The sequence below is a fragment of the Malaclemys terrapin genome, chromosome 8 (assembly GCF_027887155.1).
Source record: "Malaclemys terrapin pileata isolate rMalTer1 chromosome 8, rMalTer1.hap1, whole genome shotgun sequence".
NCBI lineage: Eukaryota > Metazoa > Chordata > Testudines > Emydidae > Malaclemys > Malaclemys terrapin.
The window spans coordinates 36,830,874-36,847,900 of record NC_071512.1 but is presented as its reverse complement, the minus strand read 5'-3'; the positions used below and the strand labels follow the sequence as shown (position 1 = coordinate 36,847,900).

At 54.6% G+C, this 17,027-nt stretch overlaps 1 protein-coding gene across 2 annotated transcripts in view; it reads right to left on the bottom strand.

Moving 5' to 3' along the window:
- The window catches only part of SLC4A9 (solute carrier family 4 member 9), a 52,568-nt gene extending 37,454 nt beyond the window's left edge, over positions 1-15,114 (bottom strand). For both annotated transcript variants that reach the window (XM_054038567.1, XM_054038566.1), the window contains exons 1-10: positions 14,745-15,114; positions 11,487-11,647; positions 10,808-10,957; positions 8,963-9,024; positions 7,682-7,839; positions 5,425-5,512; positions 4,696-4,850; positions 3,171-3,287; positions 1,843-2,017; positions 1,127-1,260 (exon numbers count right to left, since the gene is read on the bottom strand). In XM_054038567.1, coding sequence (XP_053894542.1) covers positions 1,127-1,260; positions 1,843-2,017; positions 3,171-3,287; positions 4,696-4,850; positions 5,425-5,512; positions 7,682-7,839; positions 8,963-9,024; positions 10,808-10,957; positions 11,487-11,647; positions 14,745-15,040 — 1,496 coding nt within the window. In that variant the 5' untranslated portion in view covers positions 15,041-15,114. The remainder of the gene's footprint in view (positions 1-1,126; positions 1,261-1,842; positions 2,018-3,170; positions 3,288-4,695; positions 4,851-5,424; positions 5,513-7,681; positions 7,840-8,962; positions 9,025-10,807; positions 10,958-11,486; positions 11,648-14,744) is intronic.
- Between the last annotated feature and the right edge of the window lie 1,913 nt (positions 15,115-17,027).

Here is a 17,027-nt window from a genome sequence, read left to right as displayed (position 1 = left end):
CTGCTTGGGGCAGTCAAAACCCTGGAGCCGGCCCTGCGTGTGGGGGAGCAGGAGGTATGGGGCTCTGGCTGCAGGGGGGGGCGAGCAGAAAGGGCAGAGCCAGAGCTAGCCTCCCTGAAGGGGGGGCTCCACCCACCGCCCATGCCCCCCAGTCTTCTTTTCTCCAAACTAAACATGCCTAGTTTTTTAACCTTTCCTCACAGGTCAGGCTTTCTAAACCTTTTGCCATTATTGTTGTTCTCCTCTAGAGTCTCTCCAGTTTGTCCCCATCTTCCCCAAGGTATGGCATCCAGAGTTGGCCACCGTACCCCAGCTGAGGCCCCCCGCCCCCCCAGTGCTGAATAGAGTGGGACAATTACCTCCCACGTCTTACATCTGACACTCTGCTAGTACCTCATGACAGCCTGCCAGGCAGCTGAGCATCATTAGCCCCCTTCTACACATTGGGAAACAGGGCCTAGAGAAGCAAACACTAACAGACATGCCCAAGGTGATACTGTGCATTAGTAGCAAGATTGGGAATTGATCCGAGCTCTCCCCACTCCCAGGCTGTGTTTGAGTCTCCAGAGCTATTTCTAATGCCATGGCCATCGCACAGAGATATGGAGCACAATTCTGAGGTCAGTGGTGGCTGAGCCAAGCTCAGCACATCTGGGGAATCACCGATGAACTGCTGGCTCCAGCTCTCTGCTCTAGGCCTGGCCGTGAATCCCTGCAGGAATCATTTCCTTTGCATGATGTTGGAACTGGGCCATGCCGGGGTCTGAGATATGAAGCCCTGAAGCTCTTCACTGAGAGACTGACCCAGTGGCTGAGGCCGGGGGTGAGGGCTGGTCTTGCTGGGAGGCTGAAAACAAGGGGATTCCCTGCAGGGGTGTCAGGGCCGAATGGGGGATTAGCTCTTTTCCAGAGTCACAGCAGAAGCCCTCCCTGTCCCCTAGCACAGCAGTATCCCCAGTGGCCCAACAGATCCCTTAGGAAACCAGCCAGGCTAGGGTGTTAAACACCTGGGATTAGTCAGTATCCAAAGAGCTGCAAGTCTCATTTGAAGCGGTTCAGGAAGCTCACTGGACGCAGTTACCCATTCAGGACAAGGGGGGACACTTTGAGATAGGCCTTTACTCACTTGCTAAAGGAGAAGAGGAGCCGTTCGAAGACTAGGACAGGGCCAGTGCTACTCAGGATGGTGAGCGGCTGGCCAGCAAAGAGGCAGAAGACAGCTCCAGCAATAGCGGTGCCCAGGAAACTCTCCAGCACTCCCTGAAACACAGGGAGAAACCCAGTGAAGCATGAGCAGTTCAGAAAGACACAAGGTTAGGAGTTCTGTGAGAGGAGACAGGTGTAACTTTACTGGGAGTTGCCAGGTGGCGCTGTTACACACAGTGCTAGTTTTGTTTGTCTGAATCAGTGAGCAGCTGGCACCTGTAGAAATGCTTGCTGTCAGGTGTGGTGCAATTCTCTTTAGAGTCTCAGCACATCTTCAGTAACTTCAGCTCTGCCTAAGGAAATAGGATTGGGTGGTTCCCAGTCCTCTACTCAGACTGGTGGACCACATCTCAAAATAGAGGCACCATCAGGAACTCAAGTGCTCTGAGATCTCCAAATGAAAAGCTCTAGCTAAATGCTATGTATTGGCATTACTGTACCCCAACTGCCCTGTTTCCTCTGCTCTGTTATTAATATGGCAGCTGGCACCTGGTTTACTTATGATTCACTCAGCACTGGACACAGTGCAAGACACAATGTCCATCAGAGCAAGAAAGACAATGATGTTGCTACAGAGGGGATGACACATCACCGTGGCACAGGAAAAGGGGCATCACACCGGAGGCTAGCACAGACCTGCATGTTATCGGTAGCATCTCCCAGCATGCCACCAAAAGTAATTGCATTGGTAACAGTCGCCAGGTAGATATAGAGAATAGCCGAAAAGCACTGGATGTTCAGGGCGTCATAGAAGTCACTCCAGTACCAAGGGGCCTTCCTCCGGATGTCCTTTACCAGCCCTCCAAATAACCTGCAGACCAACATGGAAACAAGGAGATTCACGACAGAGAGCAGGAATCCTCCACACCAATCACTCTATATTGTACGAACAAGATCCTCTGCTTAGCCAAGGCTGACCTGAGAGAGCTCTGCAGGAAAAATCCTAGAACAGAGCTATTTTCTCTCCGGAAGCAACAGGTTCAAGGAAGCTACCAAACCCCTAGTGACTGGCCCACTTGAGGGCCTATTTTAAAGCAGACATTGACTCCTTTTGATGTATTGACCAGAGAGAAATGTCAGAGATGGGCTAAGCCTGAGCCCCCCTGAGTCCCAGGGTCAGGTCTGAGTCTGCAGCTGTACCAGGCAGATGTGAACACTGAGTCCCAGCCCCCAACACCCTGGAATCTGGGAGGTTCAGATTCAGATCCAGATTTTGAAATGCCAAGTTCTGGACTGTTCAGTTTGCACCAGTTCTGGTGCGCACCAGATCTCAAGGTTGGAGACAGAAATTGGAACCAGGGGTTTGGTTCAGGCCTATCTCTATTGACCAGTGGTCAGTATTTACCTTGGGGACTACAAGAAAATCTTGGCAAACCCTGTCAGTGCTATTTCTTTCTTATTTGTAACCGAGTTGCTCTTCGAAACCCCCATCAGAACCAGGTCCCATTGTGCAAGACGCTGTATGAACGTGAGGTTGGTCCCTGCCCTACAGAACTTAGAGGCTCGTTTACTGAAATGAAGTCAGGAGATACCTGGCTCCATATCTTCTGAATATCCCCAGGAACTGAATCCTGGTCTTTTATTTGCCTGTCTGGAGCATCCCCAAGATGAGACATTGGCTAGGAATGTAATCTGGGTCTCTGATGTGCTGCTAGGAGACCCCAGGGTCCGGAAAACAAGAGATCAGGGCCAGAAACCCAACTCAGGCGTCTCCTGAGGCTCTCCAGAGCCCTCAGTGGCTACCAATCTGGCAGTGAGAAACCAGGTCCAGGAATGAACCTGTGTCTACTGTGTGCCAGCGCAGAGCACTAACTACGGGGCCTCCAGCTCCGAGCCAAACTGAGCCCTGGTGTAAGCGGGCACTAGTCCACTGACTCAGGAGAACTGCACCTACTTATGCCAGGGCTGACTCTAGCTGGCTTCTTTAAGGCAAATGTCTGTAGCCTCCCCAGGTGGACACTTACCTTCCTGTTCTCTGCAGCTCCTCGCTGACAGGCTGGTGCCCATGGGTATGTCTGTCATCAGCTGCAGACACGTTTCCGTTGCAGTGAGATTTCCATTCCCGGAGGTGCATGGAGATCCTAATACAACAAGAGAAACTCAAGTGGGCGGGTGTCAGGCCAGAACCATCCTCATTAACAAAACCCAACCTAGTTCCTCGGGAAATTTTTGGTATTGAAATCTCAACCCTACTGCTCTCTGGGAGTCTCAGTACAGCTGATGCTGCCCCTTCCATCCCCAGAGGCAGATGCATCTCAGCGGTCCAGATACACTGGAGAGGAAATACACAGAAATGGGAGGTAGAAGCGGGATACTAGTTTTATCATTGAGTGGAGTGAAGGGTCTAGAGGCCAGGTGGTGGCCATGCAGAGCACTTAAGTTTTAAACCACGACTTGAAATAATTTGCAGCGATGCAGAGAGCCTTTCCTGCTAGAACACCCTGCCGCTCCAGCTGGGCAGCGAGAGAATCCTGCAGAGCTTAGCCACGGGGATGGGAGACAGGGACTGAGGGGCGGGGGGCACCTCAGTTAACTGGGTCCCACCCCATTCAGGGCTGGAAAGATGGTGAACTGACCTCGAATTGACTCCACCTGGGTGACCTGCATTGGTCACCGTGGGAGCTCTCCCTGACACATGAGCCAATGCAGAACATGGTGTGTCAGTGCCATGTGCTGCTAGTGACCTGCCCCACTGGAAGGTGTGTTTCACCTGCACAAGGTGAAGGTTAGCCCCATGGAGAGTGCATTGGAGGAATCACACGTGCAGGCGACACAGGGCAGGCCACTTGTGAGGGCCATAATGTCCTGCCCAACTTTGGATGGGCAAAGGCACTTAGAGTCATTGCTGCTGTCTGAGGCTACCAGAGCATGCCCCAATGGCGAGGACTGCATTGGCAAAGGGTGGACATTCACCCCAACAGATGGTGCAGGCAGAGCCCCTACATGAATCTCCCTGAGGCTGCCAGACCTCACATCCACTCTCTGGACTGCCCTTCAGTCAGTTTTCTCCCTTGTCAGCCCTGTCACCTTGGATCCCTTGGGGAAGCTAAGGTTACATCTACACTGCACACCACATGCAGCAGCATGTAGGGCATGTGTAGCTACACACTGCAGGGAACAGCTCAGCAGCTGGTGCCACTGCCGAAGTCTTTCCCCACTGACTCTCCCTGCCGATGGCTTTTACCCTATGCTAGAGCCTTTCACTGCAGTGGGGAAAGGCTCTGACAGCTCCCGGGGGCGCGGAAAGGCTATGGCAGTGGGGAGGCAGCTGCGGGACACTACACTGTCAGTGTGAAGCTCCCGGTCTCTGATTGCTGCCGCTCCTAATGCTCTGCATAGCGTCAGCAGAGCTGGGGCTGAATCTGAATGCCGTGCACCGGGGAAGGGAGGGGGAATTTCAGAGCCAGAGCTCAGCTTTGTGTCTCGGGCCCAGCTCTGCTCTTTAGTAAAAGAGCCCCAGAAAGCTGCTGGGTTCTCCCCCTCTGGTACCTCTTGTGAGAAGAGGGCAGGCACTTTGGCGGAGGGATTCGGATGGTCGGGTCCCATTTGCCTGGAGGCAGCACAGTCAGCTCATCCAGAAACTCATCAATCCCTGCAATGAGGTCTTCTCTGTCCTGAGCGTGACAGGCAACTCGCTGGAAGAGCTGGAGGGAAACGCAGTTACATTATCCAGTGAATCCCTGTGCACGACCACTGGCTGAGATGAACGCTAAATGCTGCATCCTGGCACAGGGAGCTGCTAGGACTGATTACAGGTTTCTGCTAATGCTAGATGGGGTAAGGACCCTTCCCACCCTATGTGCCCTGTGTGCTAAGCCAGCCTCCCTGCACTGGGATTTTCAAATGGAGCTTCCAAAGGAACCTGAGCGAGTTCCAAGCCCAACTCCCATTGCATTTCTCTGGGATTCAGACTCCTAACTCCCTCTGAAAAGTCTCTGAAAAGCACAGCCCTAATATCATCGCCATCTAATCCTTGGGAAGGGCGAAGGAGAACAGTGGGCTGATTCAGTGCTGACCCATTTCTCCATCCTTCCAGCTTGGGATCTACAGAAGAGGATCAGAAGGTTGGCAGTGGGGTGAGAACGAGTTCTCATTGGCTTTGCCTGTGAAGACTGGCCCCCCGGCTTTCCCCAGAGATAGTGCCAACGTCTAATACTGATACTCCATACAGTCACTAGATCTCTCACCCGCAGCACTGTCTCCGACCCATGGGCTCACCTCGTCCGTCAGTACTGTAGCCACGGCCCTTCCAATCTCATGATAGGCTTTCACTTTGGCTCTGGGGCCCAGGAGGATAAAAAGAAACCTAGGGAGAGCACAGAAACAGTGAGAAATGCCCCCACTTCTGGAGTGAGCTCTCCTAGGGCCAGGGCCCAGCGTGTCTGAGGGCCAAGGACACACCACTTCTCTGAATTGGCTGAAAGAGGTCGGTCACCCAGGGACAGAGAGGGGCTGTGGTACAGCTGGTATCGGAAGGCTTGGAGAGATTGGGGTAAACGTGTTGCCCTTTGCCTCAGCCTTACCATGACCTTTCAAACGTGCCCCGCCCCCATCTCAGTCACTTCATGATAAAACTCCTGGTGAAGTTGCCGGCAACAGCTGGCTGTTGACTTCCAGCGCTGCAGGCTTTTGCAAATCACGCTCAGCAGATGTGAGGTAAAGAGGCCCTAGAGTGAGGCACCGAGATTCGACACTGTTGAGCATGGTGGGTTTGTCACTAGATCAGTCTCTTCGTCTAGGCGTTTACACTGCACCCGTCTCCATACTGTCTCCGTGCCAAGATCCCCCACCTGGCACATCCTGCAGCCCACATCCCCTTTTAGCAGGCAGGGCCCCTCTGCTGACTGCATGCAGTCAGGCTCTTCATCACAGCAGTTGGGAGGTGGCACAGAGCAAGTGTCTGTCCTGGGAGAGCATGTAGATGGCTGGGAGATCCCAGAATCCAGGCGGCAGGATGGCTTGTCGTGTGCTGGTGCCAAAGCCCCTGCAGTGTGGGGCTCGGCTGTGATAAAGCAGCAGAAATTCTGCTAAATCAGGGTCTACCCATTCCCAGCTCCCGCAGTGCCGCCAGCCGGCTTCCCAGGAGCCCTTTCCATGGTGTCTCCTGCCGCAGCCCAGAGACCAGCTGACAAGTGCAGTCTGAGACGTAGAGTCTTAGACTCATGCTGGGGAACCCCCATCAGAACCCAGCTGATCCACCTCCTTGAGGGCCAGTGCAGGGTTATTCCCCACTGTCTACAGTCCAGGGCTTTGCCCATCAGAGATGAAGACGCCTCCCCGCAGGTCTCCACTAGCCCACTTCCCAAGGACAAGTGGAGAACTGTTCCCTACACTGTGACAAAATACAGGCTGATAGGAGCTCCCAGCAGTTCTGGGTCAGCGTTGTAGGTGAGGCTCGCAGCTCATCTGAACAGCAAATATCTGATTATCATCGGGAGAGCGTCCCAACCTTGTCCATGTGCTATTGGCATGGAACATTCTATATGCATCCGAAGAAGTGGGCTGTAGTCCACGAAAGCTTATGCTCTAATAAATTTGTTAGTCTCTAAGGTGCCACAAGTACTCCTGTTCTTCTTTTTGCGGATACAGACTAACACGGCTGTTACTCTGAAACAGTGGACTATGAATGTGTGACACTGACACCAGAGCAGCTGTCCCCAGGCAGATCCTTCATTCGGACTAGCCATTCGCAGTGAGATGGACACAGAATTGGGATGAAGGGGTGTTTGCTTTGCTTTTATTTTCTTGGATTAGCAGGGGGCAGGCACTGTGATGGCAGAAATGCCACTAAGCACTTATGCCCAGGTTTCCCTGAGTTAGTCACTTCTCAGGACCACAGACCCAGTGCTTGCAGGGTCCCAGGTAGGGAAACAAGTCAGCACCGAGGAGAACTCTGAGAACCCAACCAATGTATCTCGTACCAAGTTATACCTAACAGATCAGCAGCTGCTGCTCTCTGAGCATCTTTGCAGTGACTGGCTGAGAGGCTACAACTGGTAGTAGCATCTGCAAGGAGCTCTGACCCTGGGAAATTCAGGGGAGGATTGATGCATGGTTTCTGGGGAACTCCTAAGCACTTAGCAGGGGCGGCTCCAGGCACTAGCGCAGCAAGTGCGTGCCTGGGATGGCAAGCCGCAGGGGGCAGCCTGCCGGTCGCTGTGAGGGCGGCAGTCAGGCAGCCTTCGGTGGCACGCCTGCGGGAGGTCCACCGGTCCTGCGGCTTCGGCGACAATTCGGCGGTGGGCACGCCAAAGGCGCGGGACCGGCAGATCACCCGCAGACATGCCGCTTGGGGCGGCAAAAAACATAGAGCCGACCCTGGCACTTAGCTAGCAAAGTCTCATCCCATATCACCAACCCTCAGCCTCACTTCTGTGCTCCCAACCATGGAAGTGACTATGTGATGCTGGAAGGAATTGATGAGACAGGAAAAGGAAGAAGAGGCTCCAGTGCAGTGATCTCTGGTGATGGTTACCTGCTGGGGAATGCAACCTCCGTCAAGGTCCCGAGTCCCACGGCCTCCTGCAGTCGGATGAAGGCAATAAATGGCTTCTCTAAGAAGTCCACTTCACCCACAAGAATGTTGGACACTTCAGCCTCGGCTGGGATCTTCTTCTGGAATTGGTTTTTTAGCTGAAATGAAACAGAGCCTCAGTCCAGGATGGGCCGAGCACGCATTAGTCCCAGATTGCTATTCAGTGGTCAAGGTCTATTTAAGTGTAACCCCTTTGGGGTTTAGAGAGCATGGCCCTTTAAATCTTTTTCCTAAGGGGGAGGGGGAGAGTAAGAAAAAAGGAGGGAAACTCCAGGGGGCAGCGGAGAGGCGGAGGCAGCCTGCAGGCCTGGAAAAGTGAAGCAGCAGAGAACCTGCCTGAAGCCTGGGAAGGACAGGGCGGCTGATCAGGAACACCCCAGGACAGGAGGAGCACTGTGCCAGGGAGGAATTGCCCGAGAAGGACAGTCCGGAGCAGGACCCAGTATCATTGCTGCCCAGAGCTGCATGGGGCTGTGAGTACTGGGGCTTGTGACTCTGCATTGGGGACAAGGAGGGAGGTTGCTAGCTAGTTAAGTGGGGAGGTGGTCACTCTGTGTGGCTTTGCAGAGAGCAGCAGGAGAGGGCACCGGAGGGGTTTGTTGGGGGAAAGTTCACTGGCGCCGAAGACGACCAGGAGCACCCAAGACTCACCACTGGACTGGAACTTTGCTCAGGACTCCTGAACTCTGTGTGCAGACACATTGCTCAGTGTCTGCCCTTCCAGACTGTGCTACCACTGGGCCTGTGGGGCCTTGGCTTGGATGCAGCCCTGTCTTACTGCTCCCCCTATATTTCCCCTTGTTGCTTTTCTCCTCTCATCCCTCTGTAAATAAATATTTCCCTTGTTATATCCACTGTACTTTTTCCTGTGGGTGTGTGTGTTCCCCTGGGGTGGAAGGGATTTCTCCTGCTGCATTCCTGTGCACGCCTTCTCTTGGCCAGAGCTGCCTGCAGAGCAGACACCATCTTGGCCACGAGGGCGCTAAAGTTACATAAGGACATTCAGTGCTGGTGGAAGGTGTCTGACTGAGTCCTGAAGGCTGAACTATTTCAGGGGAGAAGGGAAGCATGATGCATCCAAACCACAACTCCTCTGAGGCCCTGTGGCATCACCTCCAAAGCAACATATTTCAGCTTGCAGTTTTTCACCAAAAAGTCATAATTTTCCATCCAGCTCTACTAACGACCCTGTGTTCTCTGCCCAGAGCTGGCCTGCCATACCTGCTCCTTGAGGGGTGCTTCTGAAATCTCAGCTCCTGGATCCGACTGGTTACGAGCTTTGTCTGCAATGCAAAGAGAGACACACTAAAATCAGGAGCTGTGGAGGGACGTATAATGCTGCTTTGCATGGCTTTAACGTCAAAGCCAGTGTGCACCCATTGGTTAGAACTGCTCCCATAAGTGCTCTCTAGCAGGAGGAAATCCACAGACATTGACATTTACTTTTCAATCAGCAAGTGCACTTATTGCTCGTAGAGATGAAGAAGTAACAGCGCCTGCTTCGTTCTGGCACTGGCCAGGAAGTGGTGGGTAACGGACCCTTTTGTGGATTTGCCAGTGGACCTGAATCCTGACCTGTTGTGCTCCCCGGAACTGCTGACCTGGCCCCCCCAATTCAGCTCTGCTTTTGCACCTCACCCCCTGCTATTCTATTCCTAGAAACCCCACTCTGCTCCACAGTACCCCAACCCCTTATGCTAGTTCTGGGCCTCTACCAGGCTCTGCTAATGCACCTCCCCGCCTGCTATTCCAGGCCTAGAAACATCACCTAGCTCTGCATCCCCTCCCTGGCTTTTCCACCAGGGGCCCTTCCTTGGCTCTGCAAATGCCTTGGCCTTACCTTCAGCCTCCCGTGCTCTTCCAGGCCTGAGCCTCCCAAAGAGAAGGCTGCCAGCCAGGGGCGGCTCTAGCTTTTTTGCCGCCCCAAGCACGGCAGGCAGGCTTCCTTTGGCGGCATGCCTGTGGGAGGTCTCCGGTCCCGCGGATTCAGCGGCATGCCTGCGGGAGGTCTGCCAGTCCTGCGGCTTCGGCGTACTTGCCGCCAAATTGCTGCCAAATCCGCGGGACTGGCGGACCTCCCGCAGGCAAGCTTGGAGTGCTGGTGCCTGGAGCTGCCGCTGCTGCCAGCCGGGCACTCTGGCTTGTGCTAGGTTGTGCTGTGGATCTGGGACATCCTCAGACAGCCTTGAACAAGTCCCTGGGAGTCGCTGTTTGGGGGCCTGTCCTCAGGCAGAGAGGTGCTACCTGCATCTCTCCTCGTCCCTCTTCAGAAGATTCATGCTGGACGATATTAACCCAGGTGTTTTACAAGCCCAGGGTCCTGTCAGATTGCAGCCTGGAGCTAGGGACTGCGTGATCTAGCTACACAGGGAAAAGGGAAAGTGAGGGTAGGGTGACCAGACATCCCGATTTTATCAGGACTGTCCCAATATTTACTTGTTTGTCCTGCGTCCTGACCGATGTTCGGTCGGGACACGAATTGTCCCGATATTTTGCCTCCCGGCGCACAGGTGGAGGGGGCTCGTGCCCCCCCCCGCCCCAACTCTGCCCCGGCACCGTTCCGACTCCACCTCCTCCCTCCCCCATTGGATCCCTCCCCACATTCCTGCCCTTGCCCCGCCCCCAGGCCCGCTCCCTCGCTGCCCCATTGGATCCCTCCCCAAATCCCTGTCCTGGCCCCGCCTCTTCCCCAAGCACGCCGCATTCCTCCTCCTCACCCCTCCCTCCCAGGCTTGCGCTAATCAGCTGTATGGCGGTGCAAGCACTGGAGGGATGGGGGAGAAGCAGGACGTGGCACCCAGCTCAGGGGAGGTGGAGGCAGAGCGGAGGTGAGGTGGTGGGGGCGGGTGGGGCGTGGAGCTGCCGGTGGGTGCTCAGCCCCCACCAATTTTTCCTATGCTCCGGCGACTCTTTTTTTTTTGCTTTTTGCTTTTTCCTCCGCTGCCAGCTCTTGGTTTTGTTTTTTTTTCTCCGCCGCCACCCCCACCCCCACCTCCCCGCATCCCGATATTTCACATCTCTCATCTGGTCACCCTAAGTGAGGGTGATAGCCCAGACAACACTCACCCCTGCAGCAGGCTGCACCGAGCTCAGCCACTCTCCTCCGCTGGGACTTGGTGGTGTGGTGCTGGGGGGTGCGGAGCAGCACAGACATGAGCTTCTTTCTCACCTCCGGCCTCAGGTTATGAGCATCGATCTGCGTGGCAATCACCTTCTCTTGAACACAAAATGAAAGCATCAAAGCATTGCTAGCTTCAGCCACACGCAGACTGCGTCTACACTCTGGAGCCTGGACTAGCACAGCGATGTCACCGGCACAGCCCCGGAGCACAGGCGCAGCCCATGCTGACAGAAGGGGTTTTCCGTCGGTGCCGAGACGTCATCGCCTTGAAGCACAGTAGCTACATCGCAGGAAGCAGGCTTTCATCGCCATAGCGGGGTCTGCACTGGGGGCTAGGTGAGCACAGCAGTGTCAGGCAGCTCCCCCTCTGAACAATAATCCTCAATGCTTGGCCTGGCCTGTCTACTGAAATGGAAAACTCTTTGGAGCAGGGCCTGTTCCTTACAATGTGCAATGGGGCTCGGATCTCCGGTGCTGCTGCAGTGCAAATCCAAATAAAGCCCACCAGGGATGCACCTTGCTAGCAGGTGTCAGTGCTTTCATTAAAGGCGCTCCCAGGAGCCCGACCTGTGGCCAGGGAAGGGTGTGGCCCAGGGAGGCGACCTTCCCACATTATCCACCTACCCACTATTTGCTTCAAACTGTGAGCATCTAAATCCAGCAGGACCGTCCCTTTCTTGATGCATGTCCTTAGCTCAAATAGACTGTGTAAGGAAAGGGCTGTGATGTGGGGTTTGCTCCATCGCTCTCCTCCATCTTCCACCTTCTCCTCAAATTTAATCCACCTGTGAAAAGAGAAAGCCAGAAGGCCGTCAGCGGAGCTCGAAGGGTTGAGCCAGATGCATCTGCACACAAGCACAGCAGGATTCCCAGAGCGGGAGTGCGTGGCTCTGTCGGGGTAGGGTGCAGGAAGAAGATGAGCTGTCAGCTACGGGGTCCCATTCACACAACTCACACGCGGGAAATGACCAAAGAGATTATTCTGCAGGACCAATTGAAGCAGCCATCAGAGCCCCGAGAGGCCAGCACGGAGGGGCAGGGCACCAAGTCATCAGAGGCTGAGTCACACACAGGTCTTTCTTGGGGGCGGGATGGCTCGGGGGTCGATAATGGCAGAGCCTCAGGAGGGAAGCCAAGGACTGGCTGGGCCATGGGCACTGAACTAGCCTCATACCAAAAGGGAAGTGCCTCCAGATCAGAGCAGAGATGCTGCTTGTACTATGGACAGAGCAGAGCTGACTCCAGGGCTGTTAGCCAGGCACCTCTCCACAGCGCTGAACTTAGCTTTTCTCTTGTAAACACAGGTGTTATCTGTCCCTTCTTCAGCAGGACAGGACGGCACAGTGCCCTCTAAGTGCCCTTTGGGGGAGTCCCAGCATGCCTGCTGGGAACGCCACGCAATGCCCACGCATGCTGCCAGATTCCAAACATTCAAACTCCGACAGCACACAGAGGCTTCCTTTGTATTAAGGCCAATCTGGAAAGCTGCTCTGACAAATGCCGGCTTAGGCTGCAAAATGAGTACAGCGTGACAGTGATCTGCAGAGGGAACAGTGCCAAGTCATTCCCCTGAAGTCACAGGCCCTGACCTCCCTGGCTAATGCACAGTGCAGGGGGCCCTGGAGACGGTGTATCCAGCAGAGGAAAGCCCCGAGCTGTTCTGAGAGCCTGGCCCAGCCCGGGACTCAGGTATAAGGTCAACTTCTCCAGATGAGTGTAGCAGTATCAGCCAGGCTTTGGGGATCCTCTCGTTGGTTTTTGAATGTAGAAAAACCTGCAGCCCCATAACCTCTGGAGCCTGTGTTCCAGGCTGAGGAGGATCAGTCCAGCAGCAGCAGTTTCGTACCCTCAGGAAAGAGACCCCCCCCACTCTTGGGGCATTGGTCCAAGTTTACCAGACTAAGGCCCAGATTCAGAGATGAGTCTCCGATGGGGCAACGTACCCCTTCCCCCACCCCCTCAATAAGTACATGACTCCAGTTCAGCCTCCTTCAGACATCCCCCAGATACTCACAGATCCCCTCTGAACTTGGCCCCTGGAAGTTAAGGGATCCATGCTGGTGACAATCCAGGAGTTCAGTTATCTCTGCACTGATGACTTGCAGATCTGTCCCTCTGCCATTAAATTGTCTCCTTCCCTCCACCCACCTCAGCCTGTGGCTCTGACATCTCCTCCTGGATGTCTGGTCATCACCTGAACTGAGCTCCTTCCCTTCCCTCCCCTCCCAAACACACTCCTTCCCTCCTTCTCTGTCCCTGCCAGTCTCACCCCCCCACGCCTCCCAGTCACTCCGGCCCACAATCTCAGGGCTATTTGCGACTCCTTCCTTTCCTTGCCCCACTCATCAGGGCCATTTCCAAATCCTGCCGCTTCTTCCTCCTCCGCATCAAAGCCAGATTTCTCCTTCCCATCCTCACTGCAGCATCCTTCCGGCTGGTCTCCCACGCATCACCCCTTTCAATCCGCACAACATGCTGACACTAAACTCCTCTTCCTGGCCTGTCAGTCTGATGGCGTAACTGCCCTTTTCAGGAACTGTCTTAGCACCTGACCATTGCATTGTTTCCAGCGAGGGATGACAGACACGGGCATGTACCAGTGACAGCCTAGTTGGTAGTAAAGCGTCTGTCAGACCCATTTGTTTAAATGAGCCATCTCCCCCTAACAACAGCAAAAAAAGGAAATGTGCCCTTTGCAGCTCATTATATGTCCCCCGTGCGTTTTGTTCTGCAGAATATTTTACTTTTTCCTTGGCTACCGCCACCCCTGAACAATAGCTGATCGCACCACCCTCAGTGTTATTCACCCACTTGGCATTTTTTGCGTCACCACAAAAACACTCATGCCAGTGGGCTTCAGGCTTAGCTTGCATGTGACACACCAGCATGATCCCATCAGTGGCTTTTCGAAACTGGGACCCAGAGAATGACCCAAACCACACAGACAAAGGTTGCTCAATGGATTTGAAAGGCAACAAATATAAAGTGAAGGCAGAAAGGGAAAGAGAAGGCAATACATTGCTCGACAATGTACAAACTCCAGAATTGCTGCCTCTCAACAGGGCTGGGGCAAGTGGCCTTTTCAGTTTCAAATAAGTTGAGTCATTTGAAACTGTGTTGGTGGAGGCCCTGTGAGGAACAACCTGCATATTGGTCCTCAGACGACGGACTAGATGGAATCTAACATCTCTGATTTCAAGCTAGGATACCCAGGAGTAATCCTCATGTGTCAGGGTGGAAGCATATTTCCAGCTGGGGCCAGGAAGAATTCTCCCCTCCCCGCAGTGAGATAGTATTTCGCCACTAGGAGCATCATGGCTATTTTAGATCTTTTTCTGTAACCCCCTGCATTGATCTCCATGAGCAGCAGCAGACTAGACTTCCTGGGGCATTGCTCTGCTCTGCTTTGGCAAGCCGTATGTTCCTATATTGGACTGGTGGTCTGCAAAGTGCTGGCCTGTCCCCAGCCCACGAAGGACACACGCCCACAGCCAGAGTCTCTTTCCAGGCAGCTTTATTTCCCAACATAGGCAAAGCACCAACATGGTTCCTCAGCCCGCCCTGGGCTACAGCTCCCTTCACCTCTCTCAGTCCCTCCTGCTCCAGGGCCTCCTGCAGGCCTCTTTCTTGCTCTTTTCCCTGAGCACTGCCTCCCTTTCTACAGCAGGTTTCCAATGCCTCCCCTCCCACCAAAGACCTTCCTCCTCCTCCTGCTGCTGCTGCCCCTTCCTCCCTGACAGCCTGGGGCTGCCACTCTCCCTCAGCCACCCATGATTAATGGACAGGGCAGGTTGGCCTCGTCCCCTTAAAGGGGCAGACCACCCCGTTACATGGTCTCCAATGCGCCTCTCTCTGGGCTAGCTCTTGCACCAGAGTGCTTACCTGGCTGTCTGCTTCCACTGCAGGCCGTCAGGGGTGCTGAACAGCTCATTGAGCTGTATGAACAGCACCGGGCAGCTTGCTTCCTTTCCCTCCTCCTTCTGCAGCAGGAAGCCAACTCGCCCAGCAGCTGAGGAGACGCTGGAGGTGAAGATGCTTCGGCCAACTGCCTGGCAGATAACCACGGAGTTTCTGCTCTGGGGCCCATCTGGGCCTACCGGGTTGGTGCTGCTCTGAGCCTCCGGAACAGCATCTGCCTCCACGTAAGCGAGAACATCCTCATTCACCTGCACTTTCATTGTGTCAGGTTCCTGCTGCCTCAAATGCCGCTGGCCGTCCCTGGACAACTCCCTTGCCAGCGCCCTGGGTTCCCTCCAAGCCCCAGGCTGAGCCGTAACTCAGGCGATTCTAGGCATTTTGCCTTTATAAAAGCCCTGAACCTGTTTAGGCCGGACACAGCCCAACACCTGGGAGCCCAGCCCCAAACAGTTTTATCAAAATAAGGAGGCCAGTTTTGCAAGCACCAGCCCCAGCTTGCTCCTGCCGCCCCATGCTGCCTGCAAAACACTTGTTTACCATCGTACCGTATTGGAAACATCAGCCTGCTCCGGACGTGCTGCAGTCTGAGCTGCGGGGGTCAGGGCGTCGACAGCCTGACATGGGGGAGAGGTTAGGACCCTGAAGGAGTTAGGCTCAGCAGAGGTCTCCAATTACCCAGAATCCCCTGAACCAAACCCTGTTGGGAATGAAACTCCTAACATAGCCCTCTCCCCAACTTATTTTGTCTCCCTTCTCTTACCTCTACCCTTCCTTCTTTCCTTCCTTCCAGTCCCTTCGCTAGTCCGCATCACCTACTAGGTGCAGGGCTGGCACTCTCTGCAGTCAGGGCTGGCACTCCCTGAGCAGCTAGCCCCCGGCTGGAGGAGAGGTCACAGCAGAGGACAGGCAGCCTGCCGCAGCCCCAGTATCGGGGACCTGTTTGAAATCCATTTCCGGCCACCCTGTGGAGCCCAAACTATGACCTATGGGCAGCAATGCCACCCGCTTTTGGCCCTTAGTGCTGAGAACCTGGCCAGTGCCTGGCTCTCTGCTGGCATTGCTGTTCATTTGTCTATTGTCCTCTAATGTTCGGTGACCGCGGCAGGGAGCTCACCATCCAAAACCCATCACCAGCGTCACACGCTGGAGACACAGGCACTAAGCGGCAGCTTTACCGTCTCCTCCCTCTTCCTATGCTCCCCAGTCAATACACATAGACCCTGCCTTTGTGACCCCCCCCCCCCCCCCCCGCAGCTGGCTTTTTAACCCCCACGGGAGAGGCCAAAGCACAGCTCCCCACAGAGGTCACCCTGCTCTGCCCCCCATCTTCAGACTCAGTCAGAGGCCATAGAGCAGCTAGGGCGATTCCCTTCTCGGACAGAACAGGAGTACTTGTGGCACCTTAGAGACTAACAAATTTATTAGAGCATAAGCTTTCGTGAGCTACAGTCCACTTCTAAGCCGAGTTCCTGCCTCCACCCTGATCCCTTTGCCTGTCTGCTGCAGTGCTGTCCACCCCACCACCCTTCAGCTGGGTTGGGGGGTCAGACTGTAAACTCGTCAGGGCAAGGACTGTGCTGACTGCTGTGTTTGCAAGGTGCTTAGATCTGGGGGCCGCTACAGCAGACCTAATAATAGTGATACTTAGAGTTCAGGTGAACTGGAGAACAGTGAAGCCGGCAGAGACAGACAGATCCTGGCCCCTGGGCTGGCTGCTAGGTGCCACTCTGGAGACAGCTCTAAGGATTCCTCTGGTCTGGGAAGCTCCGTGGGTAGCACAGGGCTGCTGTACTGGATCCTGTACTACGTCCCTCATGGCCCATGGCTGTAGCCCACGAAAGCTTATGCTCTAATAAATTTGTTAGTCTCTAAGGTGCCACAAGTACTCCTGTTCTTTTTGCAGATACGGACTAACACAGCTGCTACTCTGAAACTTCTCGGACAGAGGGACTCCAGGCCAGTGGACCATGTGGTGTGTGTGAGGGGGATGATCGGGACCCCCCATGGGGTGCTGGAATTCCCTGCAATGCTCTGGTTGCCCTCTCCCCCTTTTTATCTGGCGTTGCTGTAACCCACACCTAGAGACCCCCCAACTATGTGCTATGTGATAGTTATTTGTGTGATGTGGGCAGCTCCATGGTAGTAACTGGCATGAAACCCACAACCCATTTCACACAGGCCACCCCCTCACCTGCTAATGCTTTCCAGTCGCTACCATCCTGAGATGGATCCCAAGAGCTGAAAGGA